Source organism: Ahaetulla prasina, chromosome 1, assembly GCF_028640845.1.
Source record: "Ahaetulla prasina isolate Xishuangbanna chromosome 1, ASM2864084v1, whole genome shotgun sequence".
NCBI classification, from domain to species: domain Eukaryota; kingdom Metazoa; phylum Chordata; class Lepidosauria; order Squamata; family Colubridae; genus Ahaetulla; species Ahaetulla prasina.
The window spans coordinates 79,697,861-79,725,078 of NC_080539.1; the positions used below are offsets into that span (position 1 = coordinate 79,697,861).

Genomic DNA, 27,218 nt, shown 5'->3' on the forward strand with positions numbered 1-27,218 from the left:
ATTTAAAGGCTTTCATTCTGTAAATGTTTTTCTGTTTTATAATATACTATCTATTCTAACATTTTTTAATATTACTTATTTTTACTCTAAGTATGCAGTCATGAAAAACTGAGAATGGCAACTATTGTTGGCCATTGCATATAGCAATTCAAAGCAAATTGCTAATTATGAGCACACAGGGCTTGATTATTCCTAGCACATAAATTAGAATAAATAATGAAGCTTCTGCAGTCCTTGGGTATAATTTAAAATGATTGTTGTTTTTCCTGGACTTTTAATTATTTTTGTATGTTTATGATATGTTTACCATTGTATTTTGTCAGTTGTCCAGAGTCATAACATATTGGGGCAGTTCATAAATTTCATAAATAAATTTTAAGCATGAAAATCTAGAATCCCTGCAATTCTGCAGATTTTTGCTGAATATGCAGATATTAAGAGAATTAGCAATATTTTTCAGAAAAAAATGGAATAGCTACTTTCCTCATATATTCACGCTCTCCATACAACTAACTACATGGGTAAAATTAAACTTGTATACCACACAACTTTCTGGGAAAATCATAACAATCAAGGAATTAGAGCATTAGCTTGTCAGTCAAGTACAGCCTACAGAGGTAAGCCATTAAGTTTGACTAAATCTAAGTAGTCATATACTTTGATTTGTTCTTCACAGAATCATAAATGTAAAGCATTTCATCTGTGAAATAACTTTTTTGTTCACTGTTGTCTTGTCGATATGGGAAATGAAAGCCTGGACTTTAACTCTAATAACTACACGTAAAGTTGTGGCAACTAACCTATTCTATGATTCAGCTATTAGACACTGATTCTGTTTAGACACAATATTGTCTTGATAAATAGAGATTTACTGGCTTAGGAATAATCCATGTGCCAGAAGAGAACTTGTTTCAAATTATACAAAACCTTCTTCATATTTTCAAGTTCCCTTCAAAACCAGACATCAAAACTTTTATTTGGATACATATGTCATAGACTTACCTGCCACAATCACAATATTTGATACCGAATGGTAAAATAGGTGTAATTGCTCTGACTTACATGAAGTTTATATTCTTCCAGTTGCAACCATTTAAAAATATTTAATGTAGAATTTAATTTAATTCATTAACTTGTAGAAGGGGGTATGTTTCCAGAAAATTAGCTTTCATCTGAGTAAATGTGTCTGTAAGCTGAAATATTTTGAGGTTTGGAAGAAAACTTTGGTTTATTGCATTAATATCCATGCACATATTAGCACAAATACCTGGGCTTATGAAAATAAGCAGACATTCAGAGACTGCTGTTAGTCAGTAGAATGGTGATTTTTCTGTAACAGCTCCAAAAGAAGGAAATTCTACTTTGCTTTCAAATATAGTACAAGGACAGATATATTATATCATAAGGATAAAAAGGCACAGCCCTCCCCCCAGTAGCTTTTAGAAAATCAGTGAAAATCGAGCTATTTCCAAAAACCTTTCAATAACATCCTGTGTGCCTCTTGTTTTTTGTCTTAGTTTTCTTCTATTTTTATTTTATTTTTGCAATAAAGGCAAAAATTGGAAAATGAAAAGAACTGCAAATATATTGGAATGAATGCCAAGAAAGCTTTTTTGAGGAGACTGTTGCAAAACTAGGACACCAGCACTGCAAAATTCTCCCAGTTTTAATAAACTGAGGGTAAAACATGTCAATACATATTGGGGGTGGGGAGTGGAAACACAAGTCGAAAACCATTTTAGTAACTGAACCAAAAATCAGTTACCATTTAGTAACTGATCTTTGAAGAAACATTTCAATTTTAAGTTTCAGCTGAAACAGCTCTTTTGAACAAACCCAACCACATGGCCTGTGGCTTCTAATTGTAGGAATGGAGTATGCGGCCCCTTTGCTTCAGTCAGCATTAAGGGCTATGCATACCTGTGCCCTATTACTGAAGTGGAGGAGGCCTATTGAGGCAGCTCAGCTATACCTCAGCATGCCATCAAGAGGTTTATCTTCGGGTAGTGATATACCTGAAGGTAAATTGCAGCCAAACCATATCTTTTAGATGGGTAGGTATTGGGAAGGCTAGGAAAAAGAGGTGCAGATGTAGATGCGAGGGAAAATTTGCAGATGCTAAGGAAATTGCCTCCATGGCTATAGGTTCCACCTGTATATCTAGGAGAAGCCATGGATACAAGAGGAACCCTAAGTTGCAAATCTGCTCATTCTGGGGGTAGTGCTGCTTGATCAAGAGATACAGGTGGGAGATAACAAGAGTCTTATTACATAAACAGCACTCCATATTAATTGGGTTCAGCTTCAGCCTGTTTCATGATTGATTTCATCATTCTACAGAGTCAAGGTACCAAGACTTTTACAATATTATCAACTTAGGTTGAGATGGCCGCATTGTTTAGCATATGGATATTATGCACTTATTATAATGCATGATTTCTCCCTGCAGCTTCATATAGTTGTTAAATAATAAGGGGAGACAAAAGAACCCCATGTCCCTCCATATATAGGGAGCTACTTGATCAACTCTCTTTCCTTTTAACACCAACTGAAACCAACCACTGGGAAGGAGTAGAATCCCTGAAGGACAGTGGTCGCAAAGCTCAATTCTCATAGATACTCAAAAAGGATACCACGATTGACGATGGTACTGAATGCTGCTGTGAGGTTCTGAAGGACTTGAAGGGGCACAGTAAACCCCTCTATGTTCTGACAAAATATCACAATCAGTGGTGCTTCTGTTCTACAGTATGTGCACCCTGAATTCTCATTCAATAGCATTATCCTCTCAGCTGGAATTTTAGCTCACTACAATTCAACACTTTGGTTTGGCACAAAGTATTGCTCACAGACTGTTTGGTCTCATTGATCATTATTTGTTTTGATTTTCCCAGGATTGTGACCAATGCTCAACCTCAATATTAGAGGTGTTTAAAGGTGCTGTTTTTATAGCAAGGACATCAAAACTATTTAGAGTAGGTCCACAGTCTGGAAATACACTTCAGATGTCACTGGATTCAAAATTAACAGTTATGGCTTAGAGCAGGGGTCTCCAACCTTGGTCCCTTTAAGACTTGTGGACTTCAACTTCCAGTCTGGGAGTTGAAGTCCACAAGTCTTAAAGGGACCAAGGTTGGAGACCCCTGGCCTAGAGCACATTTCTTTACTTCCTCCTTCCTGAACCAATGAGATTTGGAAATTCATAACCATGGAAGTTACATTCCATCTTGACTACTGCATTGTGGTCTATGTAGAGATACCATTGAATAATATCTATAAGTTGCAGTTGGTACAAAATGCAGCATGTAACAAATAAGGGATCATATAATCTCTGCATTGAAAGATCTATATTCATTCCCAGTTGAACTTCAGGCATAATGTAAGATGTTGCCATTAATCTTTAAAGACCTAAAGCACTTTGAATCTGCTTTCCCATTATGAACCTGCCCAGGCATTAAAGGCTGCAGGAGATGCTTTTTTAAAATTGTCTCTGCTACCAGAAGCTCATTTTGCTGCCACTTGGAAGAGAGCTTTCTCCTGCTTCCAAGCTATGGGTTGCATTCCCTAAGGGGTTGCTGCCTACTCTCTTGGCATTCAGAAAACTGGTAAAGTACATTATTTTTTTCAAGCTTATAATAGTTAATTTTATTAGTAGTTGTAATTTATTACTTTAGTTTATTTGGTATTTTGAACACTGAATAAGGCATGAAATAAATTGAATAAATAAATAATAAAAACATCACTATTTTGTGCTTCTTGGCTACAGAATATTATTCAAGGACAAAGACCGGAATTGGGAAGATATTGAAAAAAAACTACGAGCTGAAAGTGATATCCCAATTGTGAAAACATCAAGCATGGTATGATTAAAATAACAGATTTAAAGAAATAGAAGTGAGACATTTTGTCATTTTAAAAAATCCCCTTTTAAAAATATGATTGTTCAGTTATTATAAAAGCCAGTGCAAACTTAATCTCAATCTCAAAATATTGACATTATTGTGTCCCAGAATTTTACCTAACACTGAAGAGACTGAGAGACACCCCCCCCACAGCCTATATCTTTGAAAATCACCACTGCCTATCATTTTGTCAAATTAAATACCCAATTGGATTTATAAAACCAAAATGTTTGTGTGTTCCATTTAGTTAGATCAACCGTAATTAGGAAAGGGTCCTCTTTAAACCAGAAAAAAACATTTGGACTGGACTGAGATGCATTATAAGGAGAGCAATATTGGGATTGCTATTGAGATTGCTATTTTGTATTCCATCCTTGAACCTTAGTAAAAGTGACATATTTGCTCCTGCAGGAAATCTCATCAATATTGCAAGAATTGAAAAGAGTGGAGAAACAACTGCAAGGTATTTAATATTTCATCCAACAATTTCTAGAATTGCGGTTTGCAGAAAAATAAATATGTAACATTTATAGAGGATAAGCTTCTGTAGGATATTATCTGTTTCCTAGACTTTTTTGCTTTATAAATTTGTACCCTGGAAATAATGACTTGGTCTATGGATTTAAGGCATAAGATCTGAAGAGGAACCAGAGCACAAGAAAAATTAGATTTCAGCTATATCCTTTCATGGGCAAAAAAATGCTAACAATAGGCTCAGAGAGAGCTGCCATAGCTTGGTGGACAATCTGAATCTAAAATCTAAACCACTTTAATCTATTAACAGTTCTGGGGAGGTCAGTCAAGCTAGATTTTCCATAGGTTTTTGATAAGTAGAATTTGCAAACAAAATAGTTAATAGTTATTCTTAGCAATTTTATTTATTATTCCTGTATTTTCTTCATGTCCCCGAAAGATACACATACTCTATACTGTAACCAGGTGCTCAAATCCCTGCCCTTTTTAAATGTGCGACTAGACAGGGGAAACCTTCACCTTTTTTCTTTTTAGCTTGTATTGCATGTACATAAACATGAATAGGCCTTCTCTAGTCCATTTGCCCCTGTCAGCTTGTAAACCCATTAAACATCACTGTGGAAACCTGTGCTATTTTCTGAGCAGAGGTTTCAATATTATAGTGTTTTACAGGTTTGTATTGTTAAACTTAAGTCTTAGCCCTTTGTTTCAAAGTGTTGGTTATTATTGTATCTCTGCCATTTTTATATTATTTTTATTACTTCTATGACCAAGGTATTGATTTGAATAGGGGACTTGAGATAATGATATGAACCTTTAGCCAGTAGGACAATCTGAGAATGATTCATTTCTCTGCCTAGACAGAAAGGGTTTGCCAATTCACAAAATTAGTGCTGAGGTGGAATAGGGAGGCGGGGGATGGGGGGAAGTCAAACTGGTTAGAATACACTCTGACTATCCACTATGCCTCCTACCCTCTCTTTTATTTCTGGGCAGTGAATACTTCCAAACAACTGCTAGCCTATAGCCATCCATCATTTCTATGTTCTAAAAATGATCATTGAATCTAATAAAAAGACAAAACAGTGTGCTAGTTGTATCTGCAGACCAATAAGTCTTTGGGTTTTCTGGAAGATTCTTGCTTATTGACTGTAGTGATGTTCCAACACTGATATGAAAAGACCATATACGTGTACGATATTCCTTGGTTATTGCTTAATAAATTTTGTTTCTTGTCTTGAACTATTGAAGTTAATGGTTCTGGATATATTATGCTGCCCCCAATGTTTTTAACATTTTCAAGAAGAAATGAGATGGAAAGGAAATTAAAAAACTGAGTAATATTATATTAATTTTAACTCCATTAACCAGCAGTCAAACTGATTTCTTTCCTGGGTTTTTTTTCTGTTTGTTAGTGATTAATTCAATGATTGACCCTGATGGAACATTGGATGCTTTAAGCAATTTGGGACTTGCTGGTCCTATCCAAGCAGCTCATCCTAAGCAGAAATCCACTCCCATTTCTCAAAGTGCCCATCCTCAGATACAGCCCAACTGTCTGCCGGAAGCAAGGGCTGTACGGCCAGCCACTGCCTCTACTTCACGTGAACTTGGAACTGTTGAATCCGAGCATGATTTCAGCATACATTTCAATAGGTTCAATCCAGATGGAGAAGAAGAAGATCCAACTTTGTGTAAATGACATGAATGTGATCAGTACTATTAGTATTGAATGTGCAAAATTCATTAAGAGTCTTAGCATCCTCTAAACAGTAAAACAAGGTTGGTAAAACTGTTATTGCTTTGTTATTACCAACTACTTTGTGATATTTTGGATGTCACAAACCATTTGACTCACTGAAGTAAACAATGGTACCAATGAAGATGCACAGTTTATGATCATTTTACGAGTTTCACAAACACTTGCTTTGAATATTTTCCTCCATAGTTTATTTTGTTTAAGTGGACTTAAACCAGCCAACCATCCTTCATTTTAAAATTCTGAGTCTCCTATGACAAGGTGATCTTAATTAAGCTTCTTGACTTAAATTTGTATAAAATGATCACTTAAGCTTGATTTTGAATAAAGGGAGCTAATTAGGACATTGCATTTTAATGATATCATAATATAAAGAAAAGCAGACTTCAGAATAACTAATTCTTGTATCCTGGAGATTGCTTAAAGGTTTACAGGGCTCAAATACTATGTTTGCACTAAGAATTTGCTGAGAGTGGAGAATGAACATATCAGTAGGAACTAATTATGCTATACTGTACTTTGGAAAAAGATCAAAATTGTCCTTTTTTAAAAAAACAAACTACCACTTTGAAAGTGGGGTAAGTCAACTTTCTAGGACGATCCATTTGACACTTGAGGATCCTATTCAATATGTCTTTTTGATGTTAATGAAATTAAATGTTATATAATTTCTGTTCAGATGTTTGGAACTACAAAACCAATTTAAATATATTGCTGTGTATGTCTACTGCTTGAAATTCTTTTTTAATGCTTTGTTACCAAGACCAGACACAAAATTCATTGATCATGACTTGTGAAACTTTCTTCCAAAGTTTGGAGATAGGGTAGTGATAATCTAATCATTAGATTAACTCCAGGCATACAAATTATAAATGTTTTCCTGTAGAATCTCTAGTAAATCTGTCATGTTTATAAGAATTTCTGGGAAAAAATGCTAACATAGACCTTTTGCTTATACTGCTTAACAGCAAATCTATTAAAATATCACATATAGGCCTATTTATCTTTAAAAACTGTCCCAATTTTAACATTTGGAAATAATAATTTAAAAAAATTAACCATATTGTATTTCCAGAACACTGTAATTTCAAGAACGTCTGTTACATGCAATTAATAACTGGAAATTTCTTGTGTTTTTGCATCAGTCTATATACTAAAATTAAAAATACAACTTTGAAGCTTCTATAAACTAGTCTTTAATATCTCAGCAATAATCATATGTGTCGGTTGTTTAAAAATACTCCTTTCCTGTACAGGATTTTGGAACTGTAGAGGATTTTGGAAGTCATTGCAAAGCTTGGCCAAGTAAATATACGAAAAACTTTTTTGTAGTGATATAAAGAACCCAATAATCCTGTTGTATATTGGATTACTTTTCTTGCTTGTTTGTTCGTTTGTTTGTTTGAAAATTTAAAATCTGCCTCTTGTCAAACTCTGTATCCCACTCAGAGGTCAGGAAACAATTGTTTACAGATACCATAGCAGTTTAAACTGATATATGATGAAAATACATATATTGAAAATTTTGGCCATCATCATTCCTTCCTTTTCAGTGCTTGGGAGAACCACAAACATACAAGTATGAGAAACTAGAAAATAGCTATAGAAAAATTAAACCTCTTGACTCTTTAACACAATTCTTTTTGTGTATTCTTTTCCAGACATTTACACATTTTGTGTTCTGTAATATTTGCATTTACAATTTTCTTATTTGTATGGATGCATACTCCTTATTTATTTTTGTTACACTTATTATGTATGATGTTACAAGCATTTACAGCTCCATTTTTAAATAAAGTGTTTCTGGAACTTTATACAATAATCTGATAGAAATGTGTGATTATCTGTGTGAACAGCTTGTGATTTGGATCAAGTTCAGTAATTACAAAGAAACGTTTTTTTTAAAAATGTATTAGGTGCTTGAGAATAATTTTACTGAACTTTGTATTATCTTGGTGTAAAGAAGAACATATTACTTTTATTGTATAATAGGTCCTCACAAAGAGAGCCTAAAATCAGTGTATGTGCAGTCATTCCAGCCCACATGCAAACACATGCATGATTTCCTATTGGAAATTGGGTGGGTGGGATTCAGAGAATGCTTCAGAGCAGGGGTCTCCAACCTTGGCAACTTTAAAACTTGTGGATGTCAACTCCCAGAATCCCTCAGCCAGCAAAGCTAGCTGAGGAATTCTCGGAGCTGAAGTCCACAAGTCTTAAAGTGGCCAAGGTTGGAGACCCCTGCTTCAGGGTATAGAGAGCTGAAATGTATTATTTTACTGTGGAAAGAAGTACCTCTCATCACAGATACAACAGGGCTTCTTGTGAAGATTTTAACAGCTGGACAAAGTCATAATGAGAGAAGCAATTGCATGTTTTATGTCTAAAGGTCAATGCCAACATCATAACTACCCAAAAACTACAGGATGAACTTCCATCCGTAACTCCAGTTTTCTGTTTACCAATGACTGCTAGTCTTACTCTTAATTTCAGCTTGTTCTCCCTTACTCAGCAGATGAACAAGTTTAGGGTTCAAGTGGAAATTGATTACATGGAATAATATCACTGAGCATCATTAACATGCTCTGAATTATCTACCCTGTGGTTTATGTGTCCATTGATCATCATAAAGAACAAGATAGAACAAGGTAGGATATGAAATGTAAGCTAAACTTGACCAATTTACCATTCTTAATCACTGATCCAGTGGGTGGGTGTTTTATTAACAGACCAGTGGTATGAGCTTAAAAAGGCTAACTCTTAATTGGTAAGTATGAGCCAAAAAGACTCATATCATTTAGTGCCATAGATTATACGTTCTGAATTAACATTTCCTCCATATTGTAGAGTTTAGTTTCATTTGGCTGTAATAATGTCTAAAGCAATTTTGGGAAATTTATTGTGATTTTTTAAAAAACAATGTGTGGTCAGTGTTATTAGATGCTAGGAATTGCAATTCAAGAGTGGCTGAAGGGTCACAATATGGTTTCCTAAATTTCTTACGATTGTTGAGATCAATGGAATTCTAATTTTCAAAGAAAAGACCATTTGGATATTAAATATGATATCATGCAAGTTTATATTTTGACTTTAAAATGATGACAATTTAATAGCAAAATGAAAATTATGAGCTCAGATTTTTGTATCATGACTTGTTCCAATCTCGGCCCAAAACTCACAGTTGCAACAGTACTACAGCAAGTACCGTATATACTCGAGTATAAGCCGATCCGAATATAAGCCGAGGCACCTAATTTTACCACAAAAACTGGGAAAAACTATTGACTCGAGTATAAGCCGAGGGTGGGAAATGAGGCAGCTACTGGTCAATGTAAAAAATAAAGATAGAGCCAAGTAAAATAACATGAATATTTATTTGAACGAAAAACAATAAAAGTGCAAAAGGGGGAAGGAGGATTCCCAGCTTTAGAAAATTTAGAACTACGCCGCCTTTGGTATGACCTGAGCATAGCTCATAAAATTATCTGCTACAATGTACTTCCTATCAATGACTACTTCAGCTTCAACCACAACAATACACGAGAACACAATAGATTCAAACTTAAAAGTGAACCTCTCCAATCTAGATTGCAGAAAATGTGACTTCAGTAACAGAGTTGTTAATGCCTGGAATGTGCTACCTGACTCTGGTCTCTTCCCAAAATCCCCAAAGCCTTAACCAAAGACTATCTAGTATTGACCTCACCCCATTCCTAAGAGGTCTGGAAGGCGTGCATAAGAGCACCAGCGTGCCTACCGTCCCTGTCCTAATGTTCCCTTTAGTTGTATTCCTTTTATGTATTCAATTCATGCTTATATTTATATAATTATTTAATATGTATTTGACAAAATAAAATGAATGAATGAATGAATAGAATAGAATAGAATAGAATTTTTATTGGCTAAGTGTGATTGGACACACAAGGAATGAATGAATGAATGAATGAGTGAGTGAGTTACTTCAACAACATTGTCTCACAGAAATTGACAATACAACTGCAAGCATGAAAATGAGTCCTCCTTTAGCTTCCAAGGGACCAGGGTGCCTCTGAAGGTCAGTGCTCTAAGCACTAAGAACCCAGCACAAATCTAAGCCTGTATGCACACCAATAGTGAAAATACCCTGCACAGTGTCTCTTGGCAGAGAAGGTTAATTTTCATAGACGTTGGGGTGGCTCTTTTTTTTTTTTTTGGCAGGGCAATAAGGATCTCTAATATCATTAAACCCAAGTGTGAGGAAAAAGACAGCAGCTAAAATGTTAAGGCCAGTTGTGTGACCTTCTCCAATACAGTTGGCCTGGCTGTTTGCCAAAACTTAAAACACCCTCCCATCCCCCTCCTGCTAAAGCTTCTTTCTTAAAACAATTGTGGTCTTTGCCTTTCATGTCACTCAACCTTTCACCTGCCAGGTTCCTAGCCCTTCACCCTTGACCCACTGCTGTGTTTGCTTAGCATTGTGCCAATCGACTTTAGAAGTCTGTGTGTGTGTGTGTGTGTGTGTGAGAGAGAGAGAGAGAGAGAGGGAGGAGGAGGGAGTGCAAAAGGGAAGGAGGATTCCCAGCTCTAAACAAAGGAAATCCCGGAATGCCAGCGAAAGGCGGTGCTCGCGTTCCTCCTCCCTTGCTCAAAAGCCCCAATAACCTTCACCAGCAAGGCAGACCCCACGGGAAGGAAGGGACGGGCTGACTCACGAGCATCTGGCTGAAGAGCAGCTGCTCCAGGTCGCCCAGCACGGTGAAGCACGGAGGAGAAGAAAGAATGAAAGAAGGGAGGCGGCCCTCCTTTCTCTCTCTCTCTCTCCCAGCGCTGCCGAACAGAAGGGGACTAGGGCGCGCACACACACGCCCAGCTTCTGAAGCACGGAGGGAGAAGAAAGAATGAAAGAAGGGGAGGAACGGCCCCTCCTTTCTCTCTCTCTCTCTCTTCCAGCGCTGCCGAACAGAAGGGGACTAGGGCGCGCGCACACACGCCCAGCTTCTGAAGCACGGAGGGAGAAGAAAGAATGAAAGAAGGGAGGCGGCCCTCCTTTCTCTCTCTCTCTCTTCCAACGGGAAAACGCTCTTTCGCTTGCGGGGAGAGGAGGGAGGAGGGAGGAGGTTGGCTTGCTTATTCAACCCTTCGGCTAGCCATCCAGCCCTTCCCAGGAGAAGGCGAGGAGTTTTGGGCGGCGACCTTTTTGCTAAGCGGCAGCGGCTGCTAACACCACCAGTTGGGGCGGGGAGCCGGCTGAGCCGCAGTAACTCCCGCCAGGCCATGCATTGGCGCGGGGAAGCCCTGGCGGTGCAGTCCTTCTCGGCTGAGGGAGGGAGGGTTTCCCCGACTGCGCCAACTCGCCGCCGCGAGAGCCACCCCAAAGGCCAGAAGGAAGGTCATTCCATCGGAGTAATGGGCGAAGGCTCCTTCCTCTCCGCCTTACCCATGCTGTGCGAGCCCGGCTGGGCTGCAACCCCGCCGCCGCCGCTCCTCCCTCACCCTCCGGGGGTCGCGCTCTAGCAGCCGCCAAGCTCAGGCCGGACTCGGCAGCTCCCCATCAGCACTCGCACGGCGCGATTCGGGCAGGAGGAGTCGGGCTCGCTCGGTGGCGGTGGCGGCGGCGGCGGAGGCGGAGGCGCCACCGCCACAGAGCGAGCCCGACTCCTCCTGCCCGAATCGCGCCGTGCAGTGCTGATGGGGAGCTGCCGAGTCCGGCCTGAGCTTGGCGGCTGCTAGAGCGCGAGCCCGGGAGGCTGAGGAAGGCGGCGGCGGCGGCGGGGTTGCAGCCCAGCCGGGCTCGCACAGCATGGGTAAGGCGGAGAGGAAGGAGCCGCTCCATTACTCGATGGAATGACCTTTCTTCTGGCCTTTGGGTGGCTCGCGGCGGCGAGCTCGCGTCGGGAAACCTCCTCCTCAGCCGAGAAGGCTGGCGGCTCCCCTGCCCAGCCCTCTCACTGCACCACCAGGGCTTCCCCGCGCCAATGCACAGTCCGCCAAGTTTGCGCCGTCCGCCCACCAAACACGGGAATGGGGGCCGGCCTGGGGGCGACAAATCCCGCGAGACCTCGGCGGGCCCGCTCCCCGTCCCTCCCATGGGAGTCCGCTCGGTACCCCCTCCTGTGCGGGGTTCCCGAAGCGTGACTCGAGTATAAGCGGAGGGGACGTTTTTCAGCACAAAAAACGTGCTGAAAAACTCGGCTTATACTCGAGTATATACGGTAATGTGCTGCCACAGCCATCAACACCTTACTTCCTGCATGGATTTTATGCGCTAGCAGCTTTTTGGGGAGCAGAAAGTATTTTTGTATGACAGAACACTTGCTTTTCACTAATCCCATCCATCCTTTGCAACCTAAAATATTGGAGGTTCTTTGCAATGGCTCAAGGCATCGATTTATTTAATTTATATACTATTGTAGACTGCAATGACTCCCAAGGCAGCAAAAACAACCTTAAAACCAATACAAAAATGTCAGCATACAGCACAATGGTATACATTTAACTACAATAGTTGTTCTTAAATTACTTTTCAGACAGCCACTAGGATAGTTGATAACTTGAGCCAAATCCATATCAATCTTATTCCATATCAGGAGAGCCAGAACAGGGAAACACTTTGCAAGCCCCCTTTGCTTCTCAATTCTAGAGGAATCACACAGTGCATTTGGGCATAGACAGTTTAGAACTTCGCTGTCTTCGGTCTGACCTAAGCATAGTACATAAAATCATCTGTACATGATTTGGTACATGGTACAATGTTCTACCAGCCAATGAATATTTCAGCTTCAACCAAAACAATACAAGAGTACACAATAGATACAAACTCATGGTAAACCGATCCAAACTAGACTGCAGAAAATATGATTTCAGTAATAGAGTTGTCAACGCCTGGAATGCACTACCTGACTCTCTGGTTTCTTCCCCAAATCCCCAAAACTTTTTCCTTAGATTGTCTACTGTAGACCTCACCCCATTCCTGACAGGTCTGTAAGGGGCGTGCATAGGTGCACCAGCGTGCCTACTGTCCTTACCCTCCCTGTCCTAGTGTTTTCTTTTATTCATACCCTTTACATGTGTTTATAATTATGTTTACACTTGTATCTGTCATAAAATACATGATGAAAATAAATAAATAAAATAAATAAATGTTGGGAAACGCACAGTAGATAGATTGATTCTACACAAACTTCAGTATGCCTTGGAGTGAAGCTATATAGGGATTTATAGAACAAAACTAGCACTATAAATTGCACATCAAAATGGTCCTGTAACAAGTAGTACAGCTGTGACAATACACTGAGTTTTGCATTTTGGAACAATTATAGTTCCTGAGTGGTCTTCCATGCATATAGAATTGCAGGTAGAGCCATAGCTGACATATCAGCCAAAACTGGGCAAATCCCACCCCTAGCTATAGCCTCCCATCTGTCTCACACGCAATCCAGATGGACCCCAAGTCATGGAATTACTTCTTCAAAGAATTAGCACTTAATCCAAAATTAGTATCAGATCTGCCAACCCTTCTAAACAAGCAACAATGTCCTCTTGCTAGCATTTGTTCCATTCAGCCCCTAAAAACTTCCAGACCCAGGATAAAAATTTAAGCATCTCTGCTTCAGTCCAGGCTGGAGAAGTTAAATTCTGGGTCATTGATATACTGATCATACTACCCAGTGGTGCTATTCAAGTAATTTAACAACCAGTCCTCTGCACTAATGATTTCTTCCAATAACCAGTTTGCCAAACTGCTCAGAAAGTTAACAACCGGTTCTCCCGAAGTGGTGTGAACTGGCTGAATCCCACCACTGACTACACCCCAAACTAATTGATAAATTTTCCCAGGGGTTTTAGGTGGATCTTCAAAAATGCTATGGAAATGATTGAATCCCGAGGCATCTTACAAAGAAGCCGTCACTGAGCTAAAGGCTTTCCTTCCTTAAGATCACAGCAAAGGTAAACTACTGCTATTTCTGTTCCTTGCCCAGGTCTGAATGATATTGAAAAGAGTTTGGATAATCTATTTCTACACTGTAAAATAGAATTAAAAGAATCTTGATGCAATCATATATATGATTATCAAAAAGTTTTTCTCCCCCTCTCATTCTCTTTTTGTATTATTTGATCAATGAACAAGAGGAGATAAGAGGCGCACAAAATACAGTCACAGGGCTCTGCACAAAATTCAGAAACAACAAACGGGAAATCCATTTTCCAAAGATTGATAATTAGGTGGCTCTTGGCCAGTTATTAGGTTTCAGGTTGAACCCTGAGAAAGTAAAAGAAGATAATCTCATGTAAGGCATGGAAAAAATACTTATTAATAAATAAAATCATTTAAGATGTGTTTAATCTGCTTTTTAACAGATAAAAGTTCCAAGTCATGAGGTAGCTTTAGATTTCTCGCGTTTATGCCTAAGATTTTGTTCTTCATGTGCTGAATAATACTTAGAGACACTAGATGGCATATTGGTTTACTTTTTCACAAATTAATGCCAGATGGATTTGTGTGGACTTGCTCCTTTTCCTGAGAGAACATCCTTCCCAAAGCAGTTAACAAAAATTACAAAAATAATAATAACAAACAACAGTATTTTTTAAAAAAAAAGCAGACTGCAATTTCAATCATAAAGTAATAGCAACCATTACAATTCATTAACTATATTTTTCATTAATTCAAACAACACAGTACATATTGAAGAATAATAAAAACAAAGCATTATGTATTTATTATTATTATTATTTATTAGATTTTTATACCGCCCTTCTCCCGAAGGACTCAGGGTGGTGTACAGCCAGAAATAAAAACAGTAACAAATACAATTTAAAATAAACAGTTAAAAAAACTTATTATAAAATTGGGCAAAAATTTAAAACATATTAAAAATTTAAAACCCATTAAAATACATCCAAAAATTTGTATTTGTAGAAATAATCCTGCAATAGTATCACCATCAAACAACATAGTAACACCATCAAACAACATTTGCCTATCCCAGATTCTTGGGAAGAAGTTGATAGGTGGATAAAAATGCCAAATCCAGTCTAAATATCTGGTTGACTGTGCAATGAACAACAACAACAATAATAACAATAATAATAGCTATAACTATTTTCTGTTCCTAGGTGAAAAGCAAAATATAAATCAAATAATTAGTTTCATATAGTTGTAACAGCTAGGAAGTAGGCAAGGTCAAGCCATTTTTACATTTGTTGCCAAGAAAATTCCAGACAGTTTCCAAGAGTGATTGGTGTCAAGAGTGATTTGAAGGCACACATTTATTCTTCAACAAGTCCTGTTTGAAGTGAGACAGACATATTTAATGAGGAAAGGAATACCAAAGTGATACAGTTTCTTGTGATGGCCATCATAGTGGATCTTGTTAGTGTGGACTCCTATATCATATTGTAAGACCTGATCAACAACTTCATATAAGGGTAGGCAATTCTTTACATTCCTTGGAACAGCAAAGGTGACTAACCAAAACGCAAGTTGTTAGCACAACACCAGCCATGAAGGCAAAATCATGAAACTGTATCTCAGTTACCATGTCATGCAGGGAATTCACTGGAGAAAGCAATTTTGTTTGCAAAAATTAGCAGTAAAATGAAACCAGATCAACCAACTGAACATAGTGACTGGATACCATCAAAATTGACACCAGCCAGAACATAAAAAAACAAAAAGAGGTAGTGCAAGATTGCAAGATGTAGAGAGACCCGGCCCATATAATCCCCAAAAGTTGGACATGATTGAACAGATAACTTCATCGCCATCACTCTTTACCTTGGTGCATCCATATTTGGAAACTTTAAGACTTGCATTAGACATGCTGGCTAGGGAATTCAGGGAGATGAAGTCCACAAGTCTTAAAGTTGGCAAGATTGGACACTACATCTTTACATAGTCCGGTCCTCAAACTGGTCCCATATTTTAAAGAAAATGATTTTTACTTTGAGCTGAATTCAGAATTATAATGACTACCAGTTAAAAAGAATAAAAAGATGTTATTTTATGTTCTTCAAATAAGGCACACATGGTGCACCATATAAAACTTCCATCTTTAAAGGAATCTTTACATAGAATACTTTGTGGTCTTCCTACAAAGAGGTAACCACAGTGTGCAAATCTGGGGAAAGGATGGACATCTACCAGTCTTGCCTGATCCATAGAATAAAAATCTTGTGGAATCCCCGAGATTGATGCTTTCGCTGAAACCTGGAACAGTAAATGTTTTCTTTCTGCCAAACCATTGTTGACCTAGATTGGTTTGGCAGAGCTTCCAGAATGCAACGTGGAGTTTGAAATAAAAGACTTTTTTTTTCATTTCATGCACACCTGAATTAAGCAGCCATAATAGCAAATAGATCAGGGGTGTCAAATACGCGTCATCACAGTGCTGTCACATGACATATCGCTACTTTATTCCCCTTCGCTAAACTGGGCGTGGGCATGGCCAGTGCGTGACACATCCAGCCTGTGGCCCACGAGTTTTGACAGCTCTGAAATAGATGCTTTTGAGTGAACTGTCCTGAATAAGGGAAAGGGCTGAGCTCATTGATCTTCAGGAAGTATGACACACTCTATTTTGTTCTGTTTTCTTTGTTAGTAGCACATCTGCTTCTTTGATGGGTGTCCTTCACTTACACTCCTCTTTGTGTATTTGTAGGTCAAACAACCTTTACAAGGCTTTCAGTAACCTTTCTAAAGAAAGTCAAATGACTTGTTGGATGCTCCTTTAAGGACTGAGAAAGAGAAGAACTTCAAATGTCTGTTAGTCATGCAAAGGCTTCAGCAGTCTTATTTCTTGTATTTTACCACTATCATTTTGATCACTGATTCATTCACTCTGGGTTGCTTATTGTTGTCACAGATCCATATTAAAACAGAAATTTAAAAAATTTTAAAAAAAATTTCCCTTCAATCATGTCTGATACTCAGATGCTGCCTGGACTAGTCCCTGCAGTTTTCCGGGCAAGGCTTTTCAGAAGTGGTTTGCCATTGCCACCTTCCTAGGGCTGAAAGAAAGTGACAGGATCAAGGTCACCCAGTGGCTTAAGATGGGACTAGAATTCACAGACTTCCAGTTTCCAGCTTGATGCCTTAATCACTACACCAAACGCTCTCCATGAAAAGGATATGGATATCTATATGCCCAATAGAGAGATTAAGCCAATACAAAATTTTAAAAAATCAAGCAAAGCTCATACACTCAGGGTACTTAATTTGCCAAGATCTAACACAACTAGTTTGCCAAATATAACATTGCATAGTCAGAGGTAGAATTGTTAGAGCCTACTTTGACTCAGTTGCCAACAGTTAAAAACTATATTCTGCATCCTACTGAAAGTAGGTCTTTAAAAACAAGAGGAATAAAAACAATGGTAATCAAAACATAAGTCAAATTGAAAGTAATATTAAACATGCCACGGTAATATCAATACAAAAAAGAAGGTTTTCACCGATAGCCTGAATGATAGCAGAAACCAATAAAGCCAAGGCATCTTTTAGTATCCCCCATCCTTTGACAGGGATAGTATCTATTTGCATGCAGTGTTCTTCGCTTTATAAAGAAGAATGTTTAATTGCCCTCAATGGAATTGCATCCCTGCTGGGCAAGGGGCCAAGAGAATAACTTCAAATGTCTGTTAGTCATGCAAAGGCTTCAGCAGTCTTATTTCTTGTATTTTACCACTATCATTTTGATCACTGATTCATTCACTCTGGGTTGCTTATTGTTGTCACAGATCCATATTAAAACAGAAATTTAAAAAATTTTAAAAAAAAAATTTCCCTTCAATCATGTCTGATACTCAGATGCTGCCTGGACTAGTCCCTGCAGTTTTCCGGGCAAGGCTTTTCAGAAGTGGTTTGCCATTGCCACCTTCCTAGGGCTGAAAGAAAGTGACAGGATCAAGGTCACCCAGTGGCTTAAGATGGGACTAGAATTCACAGACTTCCAGTTTCCAGCTTGATGCCTTAATCACTACACCAAACGCTCTCCATGAAAAGGATATGGATATCTATATGCCCAATAGAGAGATTAAGCCAATACAAAATTTTAAAAAATCAAGCAAAGCTCATACACTCAGGGTACTTAATTTGCCAAGATCTAACACAACTAGTTTGCCAAATATAACATTGCATAGTCAGAGGTAGAATTGTTAGAGCCTACTTTGACTCAGTTGCCAACAGTTAAAAACGATATTCTGCATCCTACTGAAGGTAGGTCTTTAAAAACAAGAGGAATAAAAACAATGGTAATCAAAACATAAGTCAAATTGAAAGTAATATTAAACATGCCACGGTAATATCAATACAAAAAAGAAGGTTTTCACCGATAGCCTGAATGATAGCAGAAACCAATAAAGCCAAAGCATCTTTTAGTATCCCCCATCCTTTGACAGGGATAGTATCTATTTGCATGCAGTGTTCTTCGCTTTATAAAGAAGAATGTTTAATTGCCCTCAATGGAATTGCATCCCTGCTGGGCAAGGGGCCAAGAGAATAACTTCTTGATTGCTTAGCTCTGCTAAAGGATGCAGCTCTTTGTTATTATAAAGGAAAATGTGAGCTCTCTTTTTTCCATTGAAATTAGCTTTCATGTATAAAGGGACAGGTATGGATCCAGCCTACTGAATCTACGATCAGTTTACAAACCATGGTCTATAGTCATACTTCGTGTAAAATAAGCACCCGAAACGCTACTTATCTGTTAAATTATTTAGTGAGCCTTTCTTAAACAAAATTACAATTACTCAATTTCCATCTGGTGGCATTTTTCAGAGCAGCTGTCTCACTAAGGGAGTTGCTCAGCCAAACCTAAAAGGCAGGTGCTGCACCTAACATCAATGTTTTCTTGGGCTGTTTCCTATGAAGCAGCAATTAATTATAGATAATTACTGGTTTTTGACTGCCCTAAATTTATGAAATATTTATGCACCCAAAATGCATCCTGCTGTCAATGGCAATTCAATTTTTCATGCATTTTGCTGATCAAATAATTTGAAAGTGTGCGCCTATTCATTAGGAACAATTGCTGTAATCTTTCTTGAAGCCTCCTAATATAGCCCTTATACATAGGAAATTTATAAGCAGGGGTAGGCAAAGAGGCAAGCTGCTTGTAATGGGACAAAGCAACCTTTGTGTAGAGTGGAAACCAGTTCCTAAATGTCTTAATTACCAATCCAATGATTTAGCAACTTCACCACAATGGTTTTCCTATGCCAGAGGTCTTCAAACAGGGCAGCTTTAAGACTTTAGGACTCCAAGCTATGCTGGCTGGAGAATTCTGGGTGTTGAAGTCCACAAGTCTTAAAGCTGCCAAGTTTGGGGACCCCTATGCTTTACAAGGGAATACCTCCATGCAATTTTCCCTCAACTTTGGGAACTTTAAAACATGTGGATTACAACTCCCACATTTCCCCAACCTTAGTGAAGAATTCTGAAAGTATAAGTCCCCACAGCTTAAAGCTGCTGAGGTTATGAAATCCTGCCTTCATGTAATGTTTCCAGAATGTTAAAACAGAAGTTCTGTTAGAAAAAAAGATCTTGGCCAAAAAATAAAATAGTGAATTGCTGTTCAAAAAAATAAAATAAAAAATCAGATCTAAGATGTGAGTTATCTGGCCAACTTAGAACAAAAGAGGTGTCATTAGTTGTTAAGTTCTATGAACTAGTATCCTCCCTAAAGCAAAGAGAAAAGACAGCCTGTATTTAACTTCTAATGCAAGCTAGTCAATAGCTAAGAGCTTAGTATTGAATGTTTAAATGAAAGTCTATATTTGTATATAACAATGGGAATGGACACTTGCTACTGTTTGGCTCTATTTTCATTCTTAAAATGGTGGTTGCAAAAGAGGTTTTTGATATGTTAACTTTGGATATCTGGCTAAGTTTGTTGGATCTGGTTTGCACACAATGTTTGATATCATTTAATGGTTCCTGTTTTATTTTGTGGGTTTTGTTAGGAGAATATTTTAGTCTGGGTGCTTGTTGATTTAATGTTTCTTACTGTTTTTATATTTTTTTAGTTTTATTCATAGCCCCAAGCTTACTATATGAGTAACGTCCTTTGATCTATGGGATTCACCTGTGCTATTACTTCACAATCATAAGAAATGGGGTAATGGTAGACAAGAAATCTTCTGGCTGATGTTGCATCAAGATCAGAGGTGAGGAGCGGGTCTCCACACTCCCACGCTGAATTCTCCCTGTTGGAGGGCTCCCAAAGGAGCTAAAGCCATCCTGTAGGGGAGGTGAAGAAAAGAGGAGTGCCCTGCAGGTCTCAGATAGCAGCAGTTCTTCTGCTTGACCCAGGACTTCAAGAGAAATGGTGCTGATGTTTCAAAGCATTAGGGGTACTATGACAAAGAACCACAGAGAGATAAAGAAGCTAATGCAAGGCATAAATAGGAAAACAGAAAATATACTACAACTGATAATGAATGAAGATCAAAGAGTCCAGGAAAGAGATGAGACAGTAGAAAGAATGGAGGAAAAGATAGAATAGACAAACCAGGAAACAAAGCAAGAAGAAGGAGAAGACGATAAAGATAATAATGACTGATGAAATAAATCAAGGGAAAAGTACTTTAAGAGATTTAAAAATGGAATTGAATAATGTGGAAAATACTTTTGAAAGGGGTTTGGCTGGACACTCTGGAGACCTGTCAGTTTAGGAGGATAGGGATAGGAGAAATATTCAGGCTGAATGGTGAAGACACAGATGCTAATAGAGACAAAGATTCAAGAAAGGAGTATGGGAGGCAAGCCAAAAAATGAATAAGAATTGAAATATTAAAATGGACAAGAGATGATGGATAGAAAGGAAATATTTTTTTTCTAATATAATGATAGCCTGATTAAAAACTGAAATAGAGGTAGAAATAAGAATACACACCTTTATATAAAGCAATAGCTAGATGGAAAGATTGGTATTATTAGGTATGTTTAAATAATAAGATGACTGGTACTTGAATGGCGTATTGTGACTTTGAACAACTAAATAATGAAGGACTATGTTTTAATATAAACATAGTGTATTAACACTAGGATTGGTAATGGTGGCCTGACTAGAAGCTAGAATAGAGGTAGAAATAAGAAATAGGGGGGATATTAGCAGAGATAATTTTCATATAATAGAATATAAGTAATAATTAGATGGAAAAATTAGCGGTTGAAAGATGGTATAACTATGTATGCTTAAAAATATCATTGGTATTAAAATGGAACATTGAAATATTAAATAACTACTCTAAAACTATCATGTATATCAATACTAGGATTATATAAGTTTGACTAATGTAACAAGTATTATTATTATTATTTACTTTATTCCCACAAGCAAAGTCAATAGGGAAGCCAGATTCACTTAACAACCTAGTTGCTAACTTAACAACTGCAGTGATTTACTTAACCAATGTGGCAAGAAAAATGGTAAAATGTGGCAAAATTCATTTAACAAATTTCTTACTTAGCAACAGAAATTTGGGGCTCAATTGTTGTCATTAGTCGAGGACTACCTGCACTGTTTGTGTTCATAAGTAATTTTGATAGTCCAGATCATGATAGTAAAGAACTTTTTAGTAACAAACTTTTCATATAAATACAATGTTTTTAGTTATCTCTGGATAAAGAATAACACTAATTACTGGAAAATTTGAAAAATTATTACGTTAAGTTCCTTCCACAAAGAATTATTCCCTGAATTTCCTTTCTTTCTTTCACTAATAATAATATCCTTGCCAAGAAGTTTAAGAAGATATTGAAACTTATGACTGTTCAATTTCACTGTAGGTGAATTATGACCTTAATACTACTTTATTTAAAAAAGGAATATAGACAATTAATGCACTCTTGATAAAATCCAATAAACAGAAAAGAAGGAGGGGAAAATTTTATGCCTTTTCATGTTTTAGAAGTATATATTTTGTATGGCATTTTATACATTGTACCCATGAAGAAATAAAGATCATATTAGATAGATTAACAAAATTAATGTCTATTTAAAATATTTGCCATTTATTACTATATATACCATAGATATACAATCTATAATAAAGTATATGGAATTTCCTAGATGGCCCATTAAATAAGACTTATTTCTGGACATATTTTATAATGTTACTTTGTGGTAAGATGGGCAGCCAACAAATGTAATAAATAAAATAATAAATAAATATAAATTATTATTTTTTTCAGTTTAATTATGTCCATTCTAAGTATTGTTTTGTGACCTACTAAACAAGGCTTATTGAAAAGGATCAAAGCTAAAGGACTGGACATGGTAATCTATTACATCAGGGTATACCTTCAAAACTAATTAGTATTAATATAATTTCTGTAAAATGTAATACAAATGGGAGATGATCCAAAATTCAAAAAGAACATTCATTGTTCAATTTTTAAGGTAAGAACTATATGTTCTGAATTAGAATGTCAGCTACCAGGTAGTTGATTTTTCCTGCTCTATTTGAAGGCCAAAATTCAATTCTATATCATTTTAGTGCAGTTTATGCACCCCACCAAACTCAATGTGCTTAATTTAAGGATTACATTTTATTGAATTTTTCTGGAACCTGCTTCCAAAAAGCTTTTCATAGGATACCTGAATGTCATCTTATTGGGGATGCCCAGAATTACCTTTCGTTTGAATTAAATGAAGTTCATGGGGGTGGGAGCCTGATTGGAAGATTCCCAAAGCAGTAAAATAAATAAAAGAAAAGAAAAAGAAGGGAGGAGAGGGGAATAAAAAAAACCATGATTTTCAGGTCAATCCTGAATTACATTTCTAATCTCACAAAGTAGCATTGGCTCTTGCTTATGCTACAATATTCAAGAGGCTGCAAATTCAGATAATTTTTGCACAAAATGTATATAAATAGATCATATTTGCTTCGTTTTGAAAAGAGAAGAGAATGAAGGGCTGCTGAAAATGAACATTTATTACCTAGACACGTCCATATGCCCTATATTTATACAGCTAAAACTTATCAGAATGCATAGTTTCATGCTGTACCTTGTCTCACTTTTTCTCCAGTTTCTCAGCATCTGTTCTATAATTTTTCTCCATTTATGTGGCCCTCGAGACTCTTTTTGCATTTTACCAAATTACTGCTGATGAGCTGAATTTAGTGTTTGGAAGTGCTGGAATTCCCATACTGGGAGTTTGGCTTGTTGCCTCTCTGATGCAGTGCTAAGTGTTGCTATTGTGTTAGAAGCACTAGCCTTAAATTTTACCCTTTCTCCCTTTGGTTGCCATTGTTCTCATGAAGGGACACTGCTCTGATATTATTTTGTATAGTGTTTATTTTGTAGTCTACGTGGTAAGAACATAAAACTAAAAGTAGACTGGTATTCAAAGATGTCTGCAAACCTAGCAGACAACTTTATCTCCCAAAAGGTAAAGAGACCAGCAAAATGGGTTAGGGTACTTTAATAAGGTACTTGTCAAAGTAGGCAACAATTTACTTGGGATACTTAAATATGGGATAGACAGCATGGATTCACAACTGGCTGACGAACTGCACTTAGTGTGTAGTCTTTAATGGAACTACATCTATCTGGACTGATGTAATGAGATATCCCAAAGTTCTGTCTTAGAGCCAGTTTATAACATCTTTACAAACAATTTAGAAGAAGGGATATAAGGGGAATTCAACTATTTTTCAGATTACACCAAGCTAGGAGGAATAGTCTGCATTTTAAAAGACAGGCTCAAGATTCAGAAGGATCTAGACAAACCTGAACACTGGACCTTATCCAACAAAATGCAATTCAGTGGTGAAAAAAGTAACGCTTTACACTTAGGTAAGAAAAATCAAATGCACAGGTACACAATAGATGGTATCAGGCTCAACAGCAGTAACAGTGAGATATCTAGGAGGTATCTAGGAGTGGAGAACCACACAGGTATCATTTGCAGTTGCCAAACAGTTAATGGTCCTAAGATGAGTCAACAGAGAAATAGTATCAACATCATGTGAAGTACTGCTATATACAGTAGTTTAGTAAGACCACACTTGGAATACTGCATTCATTTTTGGTCACTGGAATACAAAAAAGATACTGATATTTTCTGAAATATGCTCTGGTTTTTTCTCTCCTCTCCTCTCCTCTCCTCTCCTCTCCTCTCCTCTCCTCTCCTCTCCTCTCCCTCTCTCTCAGATAATTAAATGCTCACTCTTATCTATACAGCACATCAGCTGTCTCTCCAAAGTACATGAGAAGTGTTTTAAAGACTTTCCACAAACCCCGTTTCAGCACCAAATTCTAGCAGTAAGCTGTCTGATAAGAATCACTTATCAGACTCCTCTCTCTCTCTCTCTCTCTCTGAGAGAGAGAAAGAAAGAGAGACACAGAGACAGAGAGAGAGACAGACGGAGACACACACAGAATCATTTATCAGACAGTTTGCTTATTGCTAGAATTTGGTGCTGAAATTGGGTCTGTAAAAAGTCTTTAAAACACTTCTCATGTACTTTGGAGAGGCAGCTGATGTGCTGGGTAGACAAGAGTGAACATTTAATTATTCGCCAAAACTGCAAAAGCCAGTGCTGCCAGTGAGTTTTTTTAAGAATTCCTGCAGATAAGAGTCAAGTCGAGGGAAGACACAAGCTTGCCAGCCCCTGCATATCGATTTTGATTGCTATCCATTACCCTTTAGATCAATTGAAATAGTGCTGATCTAGAGTGTTTTGTTTCCACAGGGAGGACAGCAGTAGTACTAAGGAAGTTAAGTCAGACCATTATAAAGGCTATACAGCAGCGGTTCTCAACCTGTGGGTCGCGACCCCGTTGGGGGTCGAATGACAATTTGCCAGGGGTCGCCTAAGACCATCGGAAATATGAGACATATACTTGCGAGTCGAAGAATCGCGCTCCAATGGTTGACTCCACAAGCCAGCTGCAGGCTGTTCAAATCACTAGCTGAATTCGGCTTCAGGTGCGATGAATTAAAAAAGAGAGAAATCTTTGCTCTGATGTCTCCCTCTCAAGCCAGCTGCAATCACTCCCAATCGCTAGCCTAATCTGGCTTCAGGCGCGATAAACTTAATAGGGGAGGAGTCTCCGCTTTAATGCCTCCGTCCTCAAGGCACTCGCAAGCAGTTCAGAAAATAATTTTACGGTTGGGGTCGCCACATCATGGGGAATTGTATTAAAGGGGTCACCACATTGTGAGAATTGTATTAAAAGGCTCGCAGCACTATAAAGGTTGAGAACCACTGCTATACAGGTAGTCCTTGGTTAACTAACATTCGTTCAGTGAGCATTCAAAGTTACAATGGTGCTGAATAAAAAGACTTATGACCAGCCAAAGCTAGCAGCCATTGCAGTGTTCCACAGTCATGTGATCATGATTCAGGAAATTGACAACCGGCTTATAATTATGACATTGCATTGTTCAATGGTCACATGATCACCATTTGCTGCCTTCCCTGCCAACTTCTGACAAGCAAAGTCAATGGGAAAACTGGCAGGATGTCGCAAATGGTGATCATGTGACATTGCACTGCATGAGATTCACCTAACAATGCAACTAGAATTGTCAGAACTCCTGTTGTAATTCAGACTGGTCATATGGTGTCATGCTTTACAACTGCATTGCTTAGCGACTATAATGGAATGTGTGGATGACCTTGGGGAATATCCAGGAAACAATAAGAAAAGAAAGGGAGGAACCCCAATGGCTTAATGGGCAGAGAAAGAAACTTAGGAAGAACTTGTCCTAATGGAAATTAGTACATTCAGATTTGCAAGATGATGTTAATGCAGTCATAAAATAAAGGAGAATTAGTTCATCTAGTTGTATGTCCCATCTCTTTTACTTGAGAGGGCTGATAGCTATGGAGGCCCTCATTCCAATTACTACCATTAACCAGGGACTACCAAGATTTTTCATTCCAATGCAGACATTTGACTAGAGGAGTGGATAGTTAAATTTTATAGCTGCTCTGGCTTCTTCAATTACAGGTAGCATTCCTAGATTCATAGTTCCAGCCATAGTTCCTTTTTTTCATAAAGGTGGACCACTGCTGGAATGATGTGCTGCGGTCTCCAGGGAATGGAGAGTGTAAAAAAGTCAAGATGGTAGCCATGCCATATGACTGTAGTCTAGCCTCTTTTCTATGTAACACATGGGAAGGAAGGAAGGAAGGAAGGAAGGAAGGAAGGAAGGAAGGAAGGAAGGAAGGAAGGAAGGAAGGAAGGAAGGAAGGACCCAAGCAGAGAAAATACACTTCAATAAAATTAATCTAGTACAGAGGTGTCAAACTCGCGGTGTCACATTGCCATCATGTGATATTTCATGACATTTTTTCCCTTCATGGAGCTGGGGTGAGTGTGGCCTATGCATGATGCATCCAGACCGTGGGCTACCAGTACATAGGATACAAGAATCTTAGTGAAAGCTTAGTGGCTTGGAGATATGAAACTGAAATACTGAATTTTCAGAAGGCATTTGAAAAAAAACCTGAACATTAGTTTATGAACTAAGATTTAGATCAAAATAATAGCTCACAAATATTACCAAGAACAGCTTTAAAACTGAAGAGATATAGATATAGAATTTTCTTCTTTTAAAATGAAAAATTGTGAGTCAAGAGTCTTTAAATAAAGGAAAGAAAAACTGCTACGAAAACTGGAATTTTTTTTTGCAAAAATATAAATTGAACACAAACAATAATAAATTTCAGAATGATCTAATTGCTTTTTGATCCATTGGCCGACCCGCAAGCCCCACGTGCAAATCTTCTGACAGATCTCTTCCTTTCTTCTTCATCACTTCTACTCAGAAGAAGATTTAGTGTTGACTAAGAACATGATTGAACAGTCTGATGATTAATTCCACTGATATTGGATGCTGATATATTAGATATTTTATCACACGTACTGTCCTTACTTCTAAGACCCAACTTGAAATATTTGTAACTTCTGCCTGTATTCAATGTCCTTCAGAAAGAACACACTTGGAAATAGATTAATGTCACAGAATCCTAATGAAGTTGACAAATAAATCCTTTACAAAGTTTTAGCCTTGAATTTCAATAAGGTGGCGGAAAACGTAATATCTGGACTGTTTTTAATCAATATGAATATAGTACTGAAATAT

General features: G+C 37.8%; 1 protein-coding gene across 6 annotated transcripts in view; it reads left to right on the forward strand.

Annotated features, from left to right (window-relative positions):
• CEP170 (centrosomal protein 170) overlaps positions 1-7,961 on the forward strand; it is a 90,419-nt gene extending 82,458 nt beyond the window's left edge. For all 6 annotated transcript variants that reach the window (XM_058165545.1, XM_058165542.1, XM_058165541.1 and 3 more), the window contains 3 exons: positions 3,767-3,860; positions 4,314-4,365; positions 5,792-7,961. In XM_058165545.1, the coding sequence (XP_058021528.1) occupies positions 3,767-3,860; positions 4,314-4,365; positions 5,792-6,078 (433 nt within the window). In that variant the 3' untranslated portion in view covers positions 6,079-7,961. The remainder of the gene's footprint in view (positions 1-3,766; positions 3,861-4,313; positions 4,366-5,791) is intronic.
• The last annotated feature ends 19,257 nt before the right edge of the window (positions 7,962-27,218 follow it).